Source organism: Larimichthys crocea, chromosome XI, assembly GCF_000972845.2.
Source record: "Larimichthys crocea isolate SSNF chromosome XI, L_crocea_2.0, whole genome shotgun sequence".
In the NCBI taxonomy this organism is placed as follows: Eukaryota; Metazoa; Chordata; class Actinopteri; family Sciaenidae; genus Larimichthys; species Larimichthys crocea.
The window spans coordinates 14,436,125-14,450,526 of record NC_040021.1 but is presented as its reverse complement, the minus strand read 5'-3'; the positions used below and the strand labels follow the sequence as shown (position 1 = coordinate 14,450,526).

The following is a 14,402-nucleotide window of genomic DNA, read 5'->3' as shown; positions in this document are numbered from 1 at the left end:
TTTCAAACATGTGGTATTGAACTCTTGATACTTGCACACAGCTTCAGCAGCACCATGAGAGAACAATCAGTTCGCCCAGTCCTCCCACAATAATTGTCACTGAAAAATCCACAGTTATTAACTGTGAAGCTGTGGTGAGTAGAGTGTGTGCATTCCCAGCTCTATGTCTCCCTATGACCGCCATGTATCTGTACGGTCATGTCATTACATGTTAATGGGCTTTCCTCTGATGCTACAGCGGAGAAGAGAGACGGAGGCTGTGATGGAGAGAACAGGGAACCATTTGATGTTTGCCAGTTGAAAGAATAAGCCTTACTTTGGGTTGCGCTTTCCACAGAGGCATGCTGGGATTGAAAGAGCGCTTGCCCAGGGCTAGAGGGGATTTTTGGTGGGCGTCACACATCCAATTACCTCGGTAGCATCACAGAAATCCAGAGGGAATGCACACACAAACAGTCAGATGCACACATTCACACACACGCGCGTGTGCGCGCTCGCACCCACACACACACACCGACATATAAGACACCCACTGCAGGAGGCTCTCATCACAGAGGGGGCGCAGCCAAATTTCACTATTCTGCTTCTGCTGGATCGGTTGCTACAGAATTCATGAATATTATCAGCATGTGTTGATATCTGGCTTATAATATAAATATGGATAGCAATATGGAAACACCACCCAGGTTCCACCTCTATGGAGAGCATTATAAATGCATTCAGAGAAGCTATTACTAGATTTGCAAGGGCTCTTCTGATGAGCCGAGAGGACCTGCGGATCCACTAATATGTTCAGGTTTATTGGGACATTTCAAAGCTGTTTTGAAGTCCTCTGTTCTGTAGCAAAAGCTGGGGCTTCTAGCTGTTTGATATCCCCACCGACAAACTTTAATAACTACATGGTCCCACATCAGCACACCAAACACGTAGACCCACCAAATCAAACTCATTTAAAATACATCCTGAAATTAATGCATCCAAACTTTTTTCTCTTTTTTTGCTTCTTCTTTTACTTCTACCTACGCAGGTTGATAACTTTAATATTTCCTCTTTCCTTAAAACAGAGGCCCGAAGGCCAATGGGAAATCACACTTCACCAGACATTACTACGGAATCGATTTTGTGGTACATTTTTAATTATACAAGATTCGTCATTTCTTTTAATAACAAGATGAAATAGCCCGGAGCACGAGTTCTTCCTTATTGAAGCTGATAAATCTGTAATATCTGTGTAGTGTTAAATCACCTGAGCCACCACAGGGGAAATTACTCTACATTTGGTAAATACACAATTCACAATATGATAAATTCAAACCTAAGGATGAGTGTTAAAATGAATTTTGGTCAAAGTCTTTTTTCAAACTTCAAATCTTGGTGAATATGGTCATAAGCCAAATGAAATAATGAAAAAAATTCACAATTTAATTTAATTTTACACACATTTCAACAATTTAATGTGTCTCATTCCAAGATACAGCCCTGAATCATACAAGCAACATATGCATTCAGTACTGGGGTTTTCTTTAGATCTCAAGGACCAGGACAGCAGCCCCAAACAATCAGCTATAGATTGACTATTGACCTACAATTTCACACAATCAACCTTCAACCTTACCCCCAACTGAGCCAAGAGGATAAAATCCACAGCGAGTCTGGCTCTTACCTCAAGAAAAAGTTGCTGTTCAGGAAGGTTTTCCTGCTCAGTACAGAGACCTTTGATTGAAATCCACGATATATTTTAGCAACCATCCCAAGGTAATCACTCCAATGAAGGGTCACTGGAGAGGTGCCACTAGCCCATTCATTATTATTCATTTGTCTTAACTGCTCAGAGATGATGTCACTCTTTCAGGCATTTGGTAAGCACCCAGAACCGAAGTAGTAACAACAAGGGCACGGGGAAATAAAACAAAGGGAAATGAGAGCAAGCAGATATAATAGAAAGGGGCTGGAGGTCAGCTGAAGCTGTGAATGCGACATTTGAGGAGGCCTCCTTCAGGCTTCAAATCCAACACATCTGACTGATGTGAAAAGACGTACATATGCAGTGTATGCATGTGGGTTTGTTGTTGTTTTTGGGCACGTCGAGTGTTTCAGCTAAGTTTCAATGTTTTATCACGATCACACTTTACTCTCGCTCTGGCATGAACACGTCTTAACACATTAACACATCAACTCACTACATCACACAGAGAATGACAAGATATGATCAACTGAAAATTCATTAAGGAAAAGCATCAGATTTCCTACCAGAACGCGCACTGCATCTAATACAATGTCAGCACGGGACAGCAATTTTGAGTTAATCAGCCATTTAACTCTTAATTTAGTAAAGCCCATGTTAATGTAAGTTTGTCTGTGTCTTTTCTTGGGAAGATCAAGTTGCCAAATGTGTCCACAGCCAGAACCAAATTACGGAAAGGGAGTTTATAAAAGAAAGAGGTGAGGGAAAGACAGGGCCTTTGACCTCTGCACAGCTGACAGATACATGCACATCGTGTCATTTGCATACTATTGTACTACTTTAAAATGACTTTGCTTTGTAATAAACTTATATTATCTGAAAGAGTGCCCGTCTCCTGAGGTGTCACTGCAGCCGCTCATTTCCCTATCATAAAACAAAAAAATGAAAGTGAGCGGCGCAAAAGAAACCTGTGCGGTCAGTAGTTGAAGCAAGCCTTTGTCGAGGTCAGGGGAGAGTGAACCACATCAAGTGAGAATTGCATGGAAGGCGCAAAAGCGTGGGATGATTTTTCTGCTGTCTGTGGCAAAGGAGAAGCTATCCAAAAGGAAGTATACTTCATGCTGTGCAGACATGTATAGACTGGGTCAGAAGCCAGATTGGATTGCTAATAACTGAAGGCCAAAGCATGAATATCTGAAACAATTCACCAGACCACGAGGAGACCCAGCAAGAGTTAAATCGCTTTTTTTCTCAGATTCTGGACTCATTTGATCAGCGTATTGTTCTCAGCAGCTGATCCGTGGCTAGTACCTCTGTGAAGCAATTCCTATACAGCTACAGTGCACAAATATAACTCCCGGTAAAACAGCTAAGAAGTGCAAAGCTTTTGCTGCAGCAGCCTGAATAAAGACAAGAAAGGAAACGGCAGACATCCTGAACTGGGTGAGAACTCCCAACATCTGCATTAAATCTCGCTCTGAGATTTCTTTCTCCACTTAGTGAAATCTCAGCGGAGAAGCGCTCTGCCTACTCCAGATAGCTCTGCTTGCTTTGCCATAGGAAGCCATTAACTGACAGTACACGGCTTGAGGTTATCCCCATGGGTGTAACAGCCTCTGGGATATACTGTGTCTGGCGGAGAGATGAAGAGAGCATGACGCTAAAGAGTTTAGCTCTTACAATGTGAATTTTTGTTAGAAGAATACGGTTTTTAAGTCTACTGAGGGATGCACAGAAAGCCAAATAATATCCCCCAAAAAAAAGAAGCTCAGCAGACAGATATCCCTTTAAAAGCGGTGGGAGGGTTTGGTTAAGTGTAAAAGCGCACGGAATGACTGCATCCCATGTTCGCAGGCACTTTGAGGCACGTTCAGCATCCATGATGAGTCTCGCTCAGATGGGCTGATGTGCGAACGTGGTGATAAATCACACTGCTAAATTAATATCTCAGCAAAGTATTGCCCTAGATAGATGAAGAAGCACACACGCACACAGAAAACGAGTACACATGCTCTCCCACACACACACACACACACATAGTGTGTTGAAATTTCACAGTGCCTCTGCAGAGCCACAGCACAACTTGTCTCCCTTTGCCAGTAGGGGAATGACTAGATTTTGAGAGGGGAAGGAAAAGAACAGATACACCATGTATACTTGTGTTTTTTTAGTTGCGTTTGCGTGGATGGGCCGGGTGGAGGAGGTATGGATACGATGGCAATCTTATGCAGGGGTTGTTGTACGCGTAGCTGTCTGGCTGCTTGCCGTTTGTTTTGAAGCTAGAGACTACTGAAGGCGTCATTGTCAACACATTTACTTCGCCACTATTCCTGCTTGTCAGAGAAGCTTAAGCATTGCTCGCTACAAAGATAAGTAGGGCCCCTTCCTGCAGTTGCCTCACAGCAATGAAATGGTGGTTATGTTTGAAGAGACACATGTCAGGCCTCCAGCCACCCCCCCGGCAACCCCCTCCTCCCCGAAATTCGACACCCCCACCCCAAAGCAATCTCATCTTGCTTCTCGTGAACAATTGTAAGGCCGCTGCTAGGAGCTTGCGTTTCTTGCAATCACTTCACATTTGTTTCAGCGATTGATTTCCTGGCATGTGAGGGGAAGGAGAGGATGAGCGAGGGGGTAGGCAGCGGAGGAGGGGGGAGGGAGGGAAAGAGGGAGGGGGAGCGAGCAGAGGGAGGCAACAGGGAAGTCAGAGGAGGTGCAGGCCAGGCTCACATACTGTCACCATGACAACAGACACACTTCAACGGAGCAGCACTTAGGATGCCTGTGTGGGGCGGAAGTGACATAGTTGAAGGTTGGCTAGCCTCTTGTGGGTGCCACAACGTACCAATCCCTCCTGGCGTGCGTTTTTTTGCTTATTTCCTCCACAGTACTGCTAAAAGGCGCCCTGTTGCTCTGGCCAGCTACCTATTGGACTGCTGAGTGATTTGTACTTTAGTGTGGTAAATGCAGGTCCTGCCAGTTTGGCTTACAAAAGACAATCCAATTGCTGAAGTATGTAAGGAAGCGACGGGAGGAGACATTCATATTCAATGAGCCCTTTCACATCATTTGCGTCACTTTGAAGCTGGCATAGCATGTATAATTCTCTGGTGATTTGAAGTGATGCCAATCATGGAAATGATAACTTGAGATACGGAAACACACCACAGACACTAAAAAAGGGTCCATCTTAGTAGCTAAATTGGCTGTTCATTAAGGAAAATCAGAGGCACTTTCTAGGGTATACAATTGATGTTTTTAAATGCATGACTCATCAAAATGAAATCATGCATTAATGGGTTATATAATAAGAGCGGTTTTATTAAGATACAACTATATATATATATATGATATATATAATATAAATATATATATATATATATTTACAAAATTATTTAATTTTCATTTCATTAATGTGGTAACGCTTCATCTTTTTTTTTTTCTTTTTTTTTTTTGCCCTTTCAAGCTTTATTTTGATAGAGACAGCTGAAGAGTGAAAGAAAATGTGGGGAGAGAGAGAGAGAGAGATGGGGAATGACATGCGGGAAAGAGCCACAGGTCGGATTCGAACCCTGAGCTTCAGCAGCAGGGACTGAGCTTTCGCACATGGGGTGGCTGCTCTACCAACTGAGCTAAACACCGCCCCCACTCTCAGCATCTCTAAAAGCATTACTCTCTTCATCTACAAATTATATACCTGGCTAAAAAGGGATTTTGGTCTGCTCTTATCAGCATGCAGCATGCACGGCTGCATGCCTCGCTCTCCACATCTAAATCCAACTCAAATACAGTATACAGTATTCATGAGCTGGCCAAACTGTAATGCATGTAAGAGGCATGACGGCATAATGAAAGCATGAATTTCTGGAGCATCCAGTAAGTGGCATCTGAGCTAACAAGCAGCAAATATATACGATGAGATGTTAATGAATGCATGACTTAACGCCGAGTTAATCGTTATGGCTTCAGCAGAAAATGTAAAACTCTATTGTGTTAAGTATGATTCTAATTTTCATTTAGCACATTTAATCAAGTGCTGTTTTGTGGTACTTGTACTTTACTTGAGTATTTACATCACACGCAGCTCTAATTCAGCACATTTTCGAGATAGATATTGTACTTTGAATCCACTACATTCATCTGACAGCTGTAGCTACTTGTTAATTTGCTAATGAAAGGCTCTACACACTCTCCCAGGTGCTTTCATTACTCTGGCTAATTAGACCTCTCCAGGTCTATCTCACATGGTCATCTTTTATTCATTCATTATTGTTGATTCAAACTACCAAACAATATAGGAAGTCATCTTGAACTGAATGCAAAGCAGTAGCTTCCCCTCGTCTTTTCTTAAGAAGACTTCATTTTGTCACCTCTCCACACTGGAAACTGAAACTAATGTGAAAAATACGATTCAGTGTTCCTTCTAAAGTGGATTTAAATCACCATCTGTTGATTATGGGGTACATGCCATTATGCTAATGTGGCTGTGAATTACTCTTACAGTACATGAGCATCTGATGTTACTGACTTTTACATATTTTTATCATTATTACTATTTTCTTGGCTTTGTATACAGTATAGAGCAGACAGGAAAAGGATAAAGCAGAGCAATGCTATAGAGATCCCTCACTGGACTTGAACCAGTGACGTTGTCTAAATCCGTATGCCAACAGGACACATTGACGTTACTCATATTTCATCTTTCATGCATAACAACAGTCTTTACGGTGGTCAGTCCTGTCTTCTTCAGGAAAAACACCAGGCTGCTGTATTGCTGGCTAATGTTGCTATAAATGATGGAGGACGAGAGCCAGCAAAAACCCATTGTGATTTTCTTCTATGCTTTTATATTTCATTTTTTCCATTTTTCGATTAAAATTGCAACCAAGAGTGGAAGTGTATGGGAAGCAAGCACACAGCAATGTCAATAGGAGTCTTATCCCAAGGATCTACATCTGAGCCAGTCACTTAACCAGCACTATTGAACAATTTGGCCTCTGAAATCAAAACATTGTAACTTTAATTTATTGGAGTTGGACCATGTGTCTGTCAACATGAGGAAATGAATGCTATTAGAAGAAATGAAAAGACTACAGATAAAAGCTGATGATGAACGGCCACTTCATTAGAATGTCAGGAGACAAAGGGAAAAAAAATATCAGTTCTGGTTCAGTGCAGGCCATAACAGACCGCAGAATTACTTTTGATTCTAAATAAACTGGGGAAAGAGGCTGGTCTAGTTATGCATCAGAGCAGGACTTAATGAATGAAAGACTACAAGATCATTAGCAGCAGCTTTCTGTCCTCAGCACTGTACAGAGCAGGACAAGTAGCTCAGGGTTCGGGGATGTGGGCTTAACAGTTGAAGCAGCCAGCCAGGTTACAATAAGCTTCTTTGGTCCGCGGTGGGGATTTGGCCTTGAATGATCCAGAGGTAAATTGTGTTCCTGAACTCATCCAAATCCACACAGTAGAAGGAAGAAAGTATTAGAGCTGTTCATGGTGTGTGCAAAGTAGCCAAAGCTACATTATACTTTCTTTTTTATGTATATGCAGTTTTGAACGCAAATCATCAAGAAAAATATAACGCTGTAAACATCCACCCTGATAAATATATTCCATTCATCACAGCTGTGCACGACTCTATCTTTGCTTTGAAGTATGCAAAAGGAAAAAAAAGGATGGAATTGCTTATTTTCTGTGCAGAGGACACTGCAGTAGTTGACAATGCTGTTAAAATCCCCTCTACAACCCTTAAAGCTTACAGCTCTATCTTCCATTTTGCATACTGCCAAACTACACATGGCTACATCTTTCAAAATAGCTAAAGGGGCAGAGAGAGGGCAAAACTGACAGTGGCATCCTTCCAGCGGAGCGTGTCACCCCGCAACAACCTCACACACACACACACACACACACACACACACACGCACACACACACACACAAACGTGAACTCTCCGCTATTTACAGCTATACAGGAAGTCACAGAGATTAAATTAAAGGGGCATGTCACTGATTTTACACATACGGTATAAGAAGTATGACTCTGTGAAAACAACTTCTTATGTGTTTGCGGAGGAGCTTCCTAAAGTCTGAAAGATAACACTGATTATGTCATAGTGATGTCATCAGGATTATCTTGGCTTTGACTTTGAGATCACCGATTTATAACGGAGAGGCTGCATCACAAACCAGAGTCAATGTAGTTTGAAAGATGCGGGCATGTATCACGCAGGAATGTTGAAATAAGATGATGACGACACATTATGGGAAATGTACAGTAGGATCCAGTGTTTTAGTCTTTTAAAAGTCAAGATAGCCTGGCCTCTGTTGCTTTAAATCTGACTATGTTAAAAAAATTCTTTCACGATCACCCCCCAAATGTATGAATTTGTGGTGGAATACCCCTTTAACTTCAACTCAGAGAGAATTTGACATCTGGTTTTCCCAAATTCACCACACTGAAAAACATCTGTTTCACCTTAATCGCATTGTATTGGAGTATTAAAGTAACACTGTTGGAGATTATCCGGTGAATACTAAGCACAGTGGGAGCGCTTCAGACTTTAAGTTCAAACATCGTCTCTGCAGTGTATATTCAGTGCCATTCTCAGCGGACTCGGCCCAAAGAGAACTGACATTCGGTATGATTAAGTTGGTGCTATCTGAAGCCCCACCCAGGGGTACGTAGTAATCCCCAACGTGCACCTCACACCACTCCACTGCAACAAATTATTTCTTCTCCGCGGTACCCAGCTGTATATCCTCATTTGCTTCTGATTGAAGCGCATACTGTAGATGTCCATCCGCTGCCCTGTTCCGTGGGTAATGGAAGGAGAGACAGGCAGGAGAGAGAGAGAGAGACAGGCAGGGAGAGAGTGACTGAGAGTGTGAGGGAGGAGAAGAGATAGAGTTATCCATAGTCTCATTACGGTGGGAAATGTGAGGGTCCCGATGCAAGGGAATGATGAAGGACTCTGTGGAGGAGGCCTCTGAGAACCAACAAAGACGGCTTTAGTTTCACTGGCAGAATGCATTTGCATAGCTTAGAAGCCAAAGCGTCTGAACCGGGGCTCATGAAAAGAAACCCCAGCAATTGGTTGGACTTCAATGCAAACGAGAGGGAGCGAGAGACAGAAAGAGAGAGTAAGAGAGAGAGAGAGGGAGAGAGAGAGAGAGAGAGAGAGAGAGGGAGAGGGAGGAGAGAGAAGTGGGATGGGAGAAAAAGCAGCAGGAACTTTTTCTCTTCTGTCGCATAACACAAAACGAGATCAGGAACATCTGCACATCCCATGGAGGTTGTCGCTGACTGACTTTGATGCAAAGCGAACACACTGAAGGCGGTTCATCCACAGATAACGTAACAAGCAGAAAAACACTTCCATGCCCTCATAAGAGTCATGTTCCATTGTACCCGTTTGATATTATCATTTAGTGCAGTTTGGTTGTCAGCAACATTAGAGATAAATGCCAATTGACAATATTTAGCAGCTTAGTAGTTGCTTACATTTTCCTATCGGAGCTCTGGAGAGCAACGCAGAGATGAGCAGGGGTCGAGATAATAGAGCAATCTCCTGGAGAAGGGTGTGTGCGTGTGTGGTGATTGTGTGGAGTGCAGCAGATGTTGTACTTTAGTGGTGTCTCTCTTTTTCCCTCTGTGGCCTGGAGTCACGGAGGGATGACTAGCCTTCATCAATCCTCTTTAATGACTCTGGCAGTGCCACTTAATGCACTGGTATGTGATTTCTTCATTACTACATCATGATCCCGCCATTTAGTCGGCGGCGATGACGTCCACCGATGTTCTAGGATAAAAATTAAATCGTATCAGTTTTAGCGAAACTGTCCCATTCGTCTGTTCTTGGGTCAATTTGAAAATCTGCAAACGTAAGAGATAGCCGATGCTCTGAACTAAAAAAAAAAAAGATGGAATCTGGTGGTAAAAATGATAGATATGACCAGAGCAAAAAAACTTTCCCTCTGTAAAACCCTTTGTGAAACCCACTTCAAAGTTACTGCTACCATTATGTGTTATCCTCTCACAGCCATTTCACCTGTGGTGCACAGTACTACATTTCACTGACCCCTCCAAGACGTCACAGAATGTGAATATGAATGTCAAAGAATACAATAGGAGGCAACGTAACGAGCATGCATGAAGCATATATTGGATCGTCACGATTTAAATCAATCATCCATCCATTCATCCATCTATCCATCTATCTATAGCAGCGAGTAAGCAGAAGATATGTAAATCCTTACTAAAGCATGCTTACTGTAGCATAGGTGAAACACCATAGTGATGGCAAAAAAAGGGGGGGTGACTGTGCCTTAAGGGAATTTTCAGGCTGCGTGAGATACAAGCACAAACACAAGACAGTTAAATCCTCAAACAATTCCATCTGCTACATCTCCCCATATCTCCTCTTCATCCTCTGCTGCTGCTGCTGCTGCTTCAGGCCTACTAGTCCACACATACCTCTCTAGCAACGCCACATATCAAGCAATATGAGATATGATTCTTTCTAATGAGCTTGCATCTTCATCTGCACGCACACGCTGCAGCGTGGACGGCCCGCTCACACCGAGAATCCGCAAGCTTTTGATCTGACATCCATCTGATGGGTTCGGATGGTTAGCATTGTGATGCTCTACCCCTGAATATATGTGCACGTTGGAGAGACCAATTAAGTGGATAAGGATATCGACGATGATTGCTTAAAGCGCCTGTGTTTGAAGGGAGGTTATATACCCTTGAGCTTAATGCATGACTGGAGGTATTTGCTAACTCCAAACAACAGCGACGTGCAAAACCTTACACCGCCTGGAGAGTGCTTAGAGGTTTGAACATTGAAATCACTAAATGTACGCTGCACATATTATAGTGTGAAAAGATCTCTGCAACAGGTGTTCGAGGGAGAAATGTGGGAACGCAGGAGGAACTGTGCACATATATGAGCAGTCATGCTCCAGCTGTCTTGACATGTGCTGTGATTTATTATCTTATTCACTCTCCTCCCTCTAGAGCAAAAGAATAGATAGAAACCTGGCGCATCATTGGTCAGGTGCAGCACCATGACTGTTCCCGTCATGCTCACAGTAACCTTTCGTTGCTACATCATCTCTGCACACACACACACATACACATGTACACACACACATTTAAACCACTGCAACAAAAGATCTTTTTAGTGCTTGGCGACAGCCTCTGAAGCACATAATCCCAGGTCTCTGCTTGACCTCACATTGTCCCATGCACAACCTCTGCTGTGGTCAGGAGCCACCGTGCACTCCCGACAGGTCAGGGCTGTGCACCTTAAAGGTTTCCTCCGCCACCACTGTCGAGAGGATGACCGTTTGTGTGAGATCTCCTCTGTGCCACTGGTTGCACAGGCAGGCAGGGTAAGAGAAATACAAGAGAAATGTGTGCTGGTTGTGGAGACGATGAGTGTGTGCATGGGAGGGAGAGACAGAGAGAGACCCAGACAGACGGACAGACATAAGGAAGAGGTAGACGGATAGATAATAATTCATGTCTTGTGGATATAAAATGGCACTGCTCATGCAAACTGGTCACAGTCCGTATGCTGACATTCAAAAATACATTTGGCCTGATGTAAGACAAGTGGCACATCGACCTTTTAAATGATAATTAACAGATTACATGTAGGTGACCGGTCTGGGAGGCTACATCCTTCCAAGATCAAATCCAGCAGGTTTCCGGTGTAATAATCTATGACTGCACAATCCTAAATTTAGCCTGCTCACCGACCATCATGAATGATGGATTGGATGAGAGAAGGGGGGCTGTGCATGATTGGCTACACACGCGATTTGCTGTATAACCTCAGGGTTGCTGTGAACATTTGGAGCCTCTCACTCAAACATGACATTTCAGACCCGGTTGGAGACACTCACAAGAGTTGATGCTGGGCTTTTTTTCTTTTTTCCTAGAATAATTATTGTTATTAGGTGTGTTTAAAGAGAACAAGTGGCCGATTTATGAGCGACCACTGTTTTTACAAGGTCATGATCACGTTTGGTTTCAGCAGGAGGCAAATTGCATACACTCACCGTACACTCCTTGGCAACGGATGCCCTCCACGATCAGCGCCAGCAGCCCCAAAACACAGATAATTAGATCCATCCTTTCACGTTAATCTCTGCATATCCAGCTCTCAATGGCAAGAAGTCCTTTCCGGGGCGGTGTAAGTGAGGTGCATAGATATAAGACAGCACAGCTCCGATCCACGCGTCGATTAATTCAGTCTCAGTATTTCGCTGTAAAGGTATTTACGCCCGCAGGACGCACTCAGATGGTGATGGTTTTGATGTCCAATGCCATGTAGTGGAGACGCGGAGCGCTCTGCGCCGCGCGGAGGATGCGGGGGGAAAAAGCTGGGAAGGGCGCGGGGGAGTGGGCTGCAGAAAGCCCGGCCTTATAATAAAAACAGCAACCTCTTCTCGACTCCAGGTAGGTGCGCTCAGCTAACACAGGATCTCTCTCCCTGGACTTTAGCGAAGACCCCCGAGGCACCAAACCGACTGATGCTGTCGACTACAGGCGGACGGAGGCTCGGTACTCGCGGACATAGCTCCTCAAATCCAGCTGTGGCTCCGCGGATGCTGCCTTGGCTGCATGCTGTCAGACGGAGCCATTACCTCTACAGTCAAAAACTGTTTTTTTTTTTTTTTTTTCCACCAAAGTCGCCAAGCTGCCGTTGTGAAAGCTCGTGCGCTCACACAGTCGCATCACGACTGCACCTCAACGCCGCGCGCTCGTCTCATCTCATCCCGGTGGCAATGACGCGGGGAGGGTCCGGTCCGGTGAGGAGCGGGGCGGATGGTTTTCTCTCTACAGCTCCTCGGTGATGCCTGCTGTTGCCTCGGCGTTATGAGACCACTTTTCTAATGAATTCACGCGACGGTGGGAGCCGGATGTGCCCGCCGGTGGAGCCAGTTGAGCATCAGTCACGTTGCGCAATACGTGCTACGGAGACCGAGTGGCAACCGCAACCGGTCTGTGGCTACGTCAAGAGGTGCGTGGCTTCCAGCGCTCATCTGTATGGGAGGCTTCGCTCAGCGTCAGGAAAGGCATGAGAGGCGCAGCTGCTGGATGCTGGGAGGGAGAGAGAGGGATGGAGAGGGAGAGGGAGAGATGGTACCAATGGAATTCAGGAGGTCTGGCTTTGACAGACCTTTGCAATCAACACCAAACACACACAGTCTATACTCCTGTCTGCTCATGTTTCACCATCCCTCCTTTATCAGACAGCCAGGATGAGATGCTGTCTGTCATGTAGCATTCATCTGCAACATCGGATTGCTTTGGCTTGAAACAGTGAGCTGTCTATGTTCTAGTCCATCCAAAGGCCCCCACCACACACACACACATACACACACACACACAATTTTTTTTGAGAACTTTTTTTTTTTTTTTTTTTTTTTTTCATGACTTTTAAAGTTTTGAAAAGGTACAGTTAAGTGGTTCCCAAACGGGGGCCCAGTCTGCCCTCAGGGGTCCTGCTGGCAGTTCCAGGGGGTTCCTGCAAAAAAATAAGAAATTCCATTTCATTATATTCAATTTTGCCATATTTAGAGACTAGAAATACCTCAGTTAAAAACGCTGCTCTATTGCTGCTGAGCTGCTCTATTCTGACCACAGGTTTCACCTCACCATCGTCCTCTAAAGCACAGCACCGGCTAATGGTATTATGAAGCATTTCAAAAGCAACATAAACACTTTATTGTATTTCCCGTTTAAGTGGTTGGTAATATAAATACTGGCAGGATCTAAAAGCTGGACTGTTGCTGTTTCCTAGCAACACAATTTCAATTAAATAGGTTTAATTAGCATAATATTTTTTCCCCAATGCAGAAGCAAATGTTATACTTTTGGGACAAATGGTAATGAATGGCACAGTTTGATTCCTGATCAAACGACACACAGCTCTGATTTATCGCTACATTAGGTTCCCTGTGATGTCAAATATATTTTTAATAAATAAATAAAAAAGTTTATAAAAAATGTATATGTACCATACATCTGATTTTTTTTTTAGAACAATAACAGGAGACACTGTACAGACACTGTCCTTCTCTTTAAAGGGAGCTGGGGATCAGATGGTGAAGTGACTGCTGGGTGGGTGGGTTGGCGCCCTCTACAGGCCTCAATTAAATGAACCCATAATCATGTACTCATTGGGGGGTTACATCCAATTTGTGACCAAGCGATAATTTTGATTGCACATGATCACTGTTTAAAAGTGAAATAAAGATGACGTCACAAGTATATCATCGCCTCATGAGGTCTCCATCATATCCAATCCTGAAACGAGGTGTTATAAATGCAGCAGAGGACAAAAAAAAAAAATGAATTTAGTCAGGTTAATATTTGATATAGGCTATTCTAAATTTAATTTCAGAATCTAAATGATTAATCTGGTCCATCCTTTTTATACGCTCATTAGTGTGGTCGCCCTTAAACGCCGGAGCGGTGGTGGAGCAGTGTAGATTTGTTAAATGTTTTAAATGATATTTTCTGCTAACTAGCTTTGGTTTATTTCAAGGTGTGTTAAAGCCCAGAGTGTTATAATTTTATCCTCTCTTTAACGCAGCATGTTTAACCATCCATTTCTCTCTCTGTCTTTTCACTCCCTCCCTGTGAGAGTATATACATGTGTCAGAAAAGAGGTCCTTTCATAATAAATAAATCCC

The 14,402-nt window shown here is 43.6% G+C and overlaps 1 protein-coding gene across 3 annotated transcripts in view; it reads right to left on the bottom strand.

Moving 5' to 3' along the window:
* The window catches only part of LOC104919830 (MAM domain-containing glycosylphosphatidylinositol anchor protein 2), a 242,050-nt gene that overhangs the window by 152,939 nt on the left and 74,709 nt on the right, over window positions 1–14,402 (bottom strand). For 2 of the 3 annotated variants that reach the window (XM_019279067.2, XM_010731923.3), the window contains exon 4: window positions 11,760–12,804. In XM_019279067.2, coding sequence (XP_019134612.1) covers window positions 11,760–11,832 — 73 coding nt within the window. In that variant the 5' untranslated portion in view covers window positions 11,833–12,804. Of the gene's footprint in view, window positions 1–11,759; window positions 13,084–14,402 lie in introns of those variants that run through there. The other variant, XM_019279065.2, reaches the window with a different exon arrangement.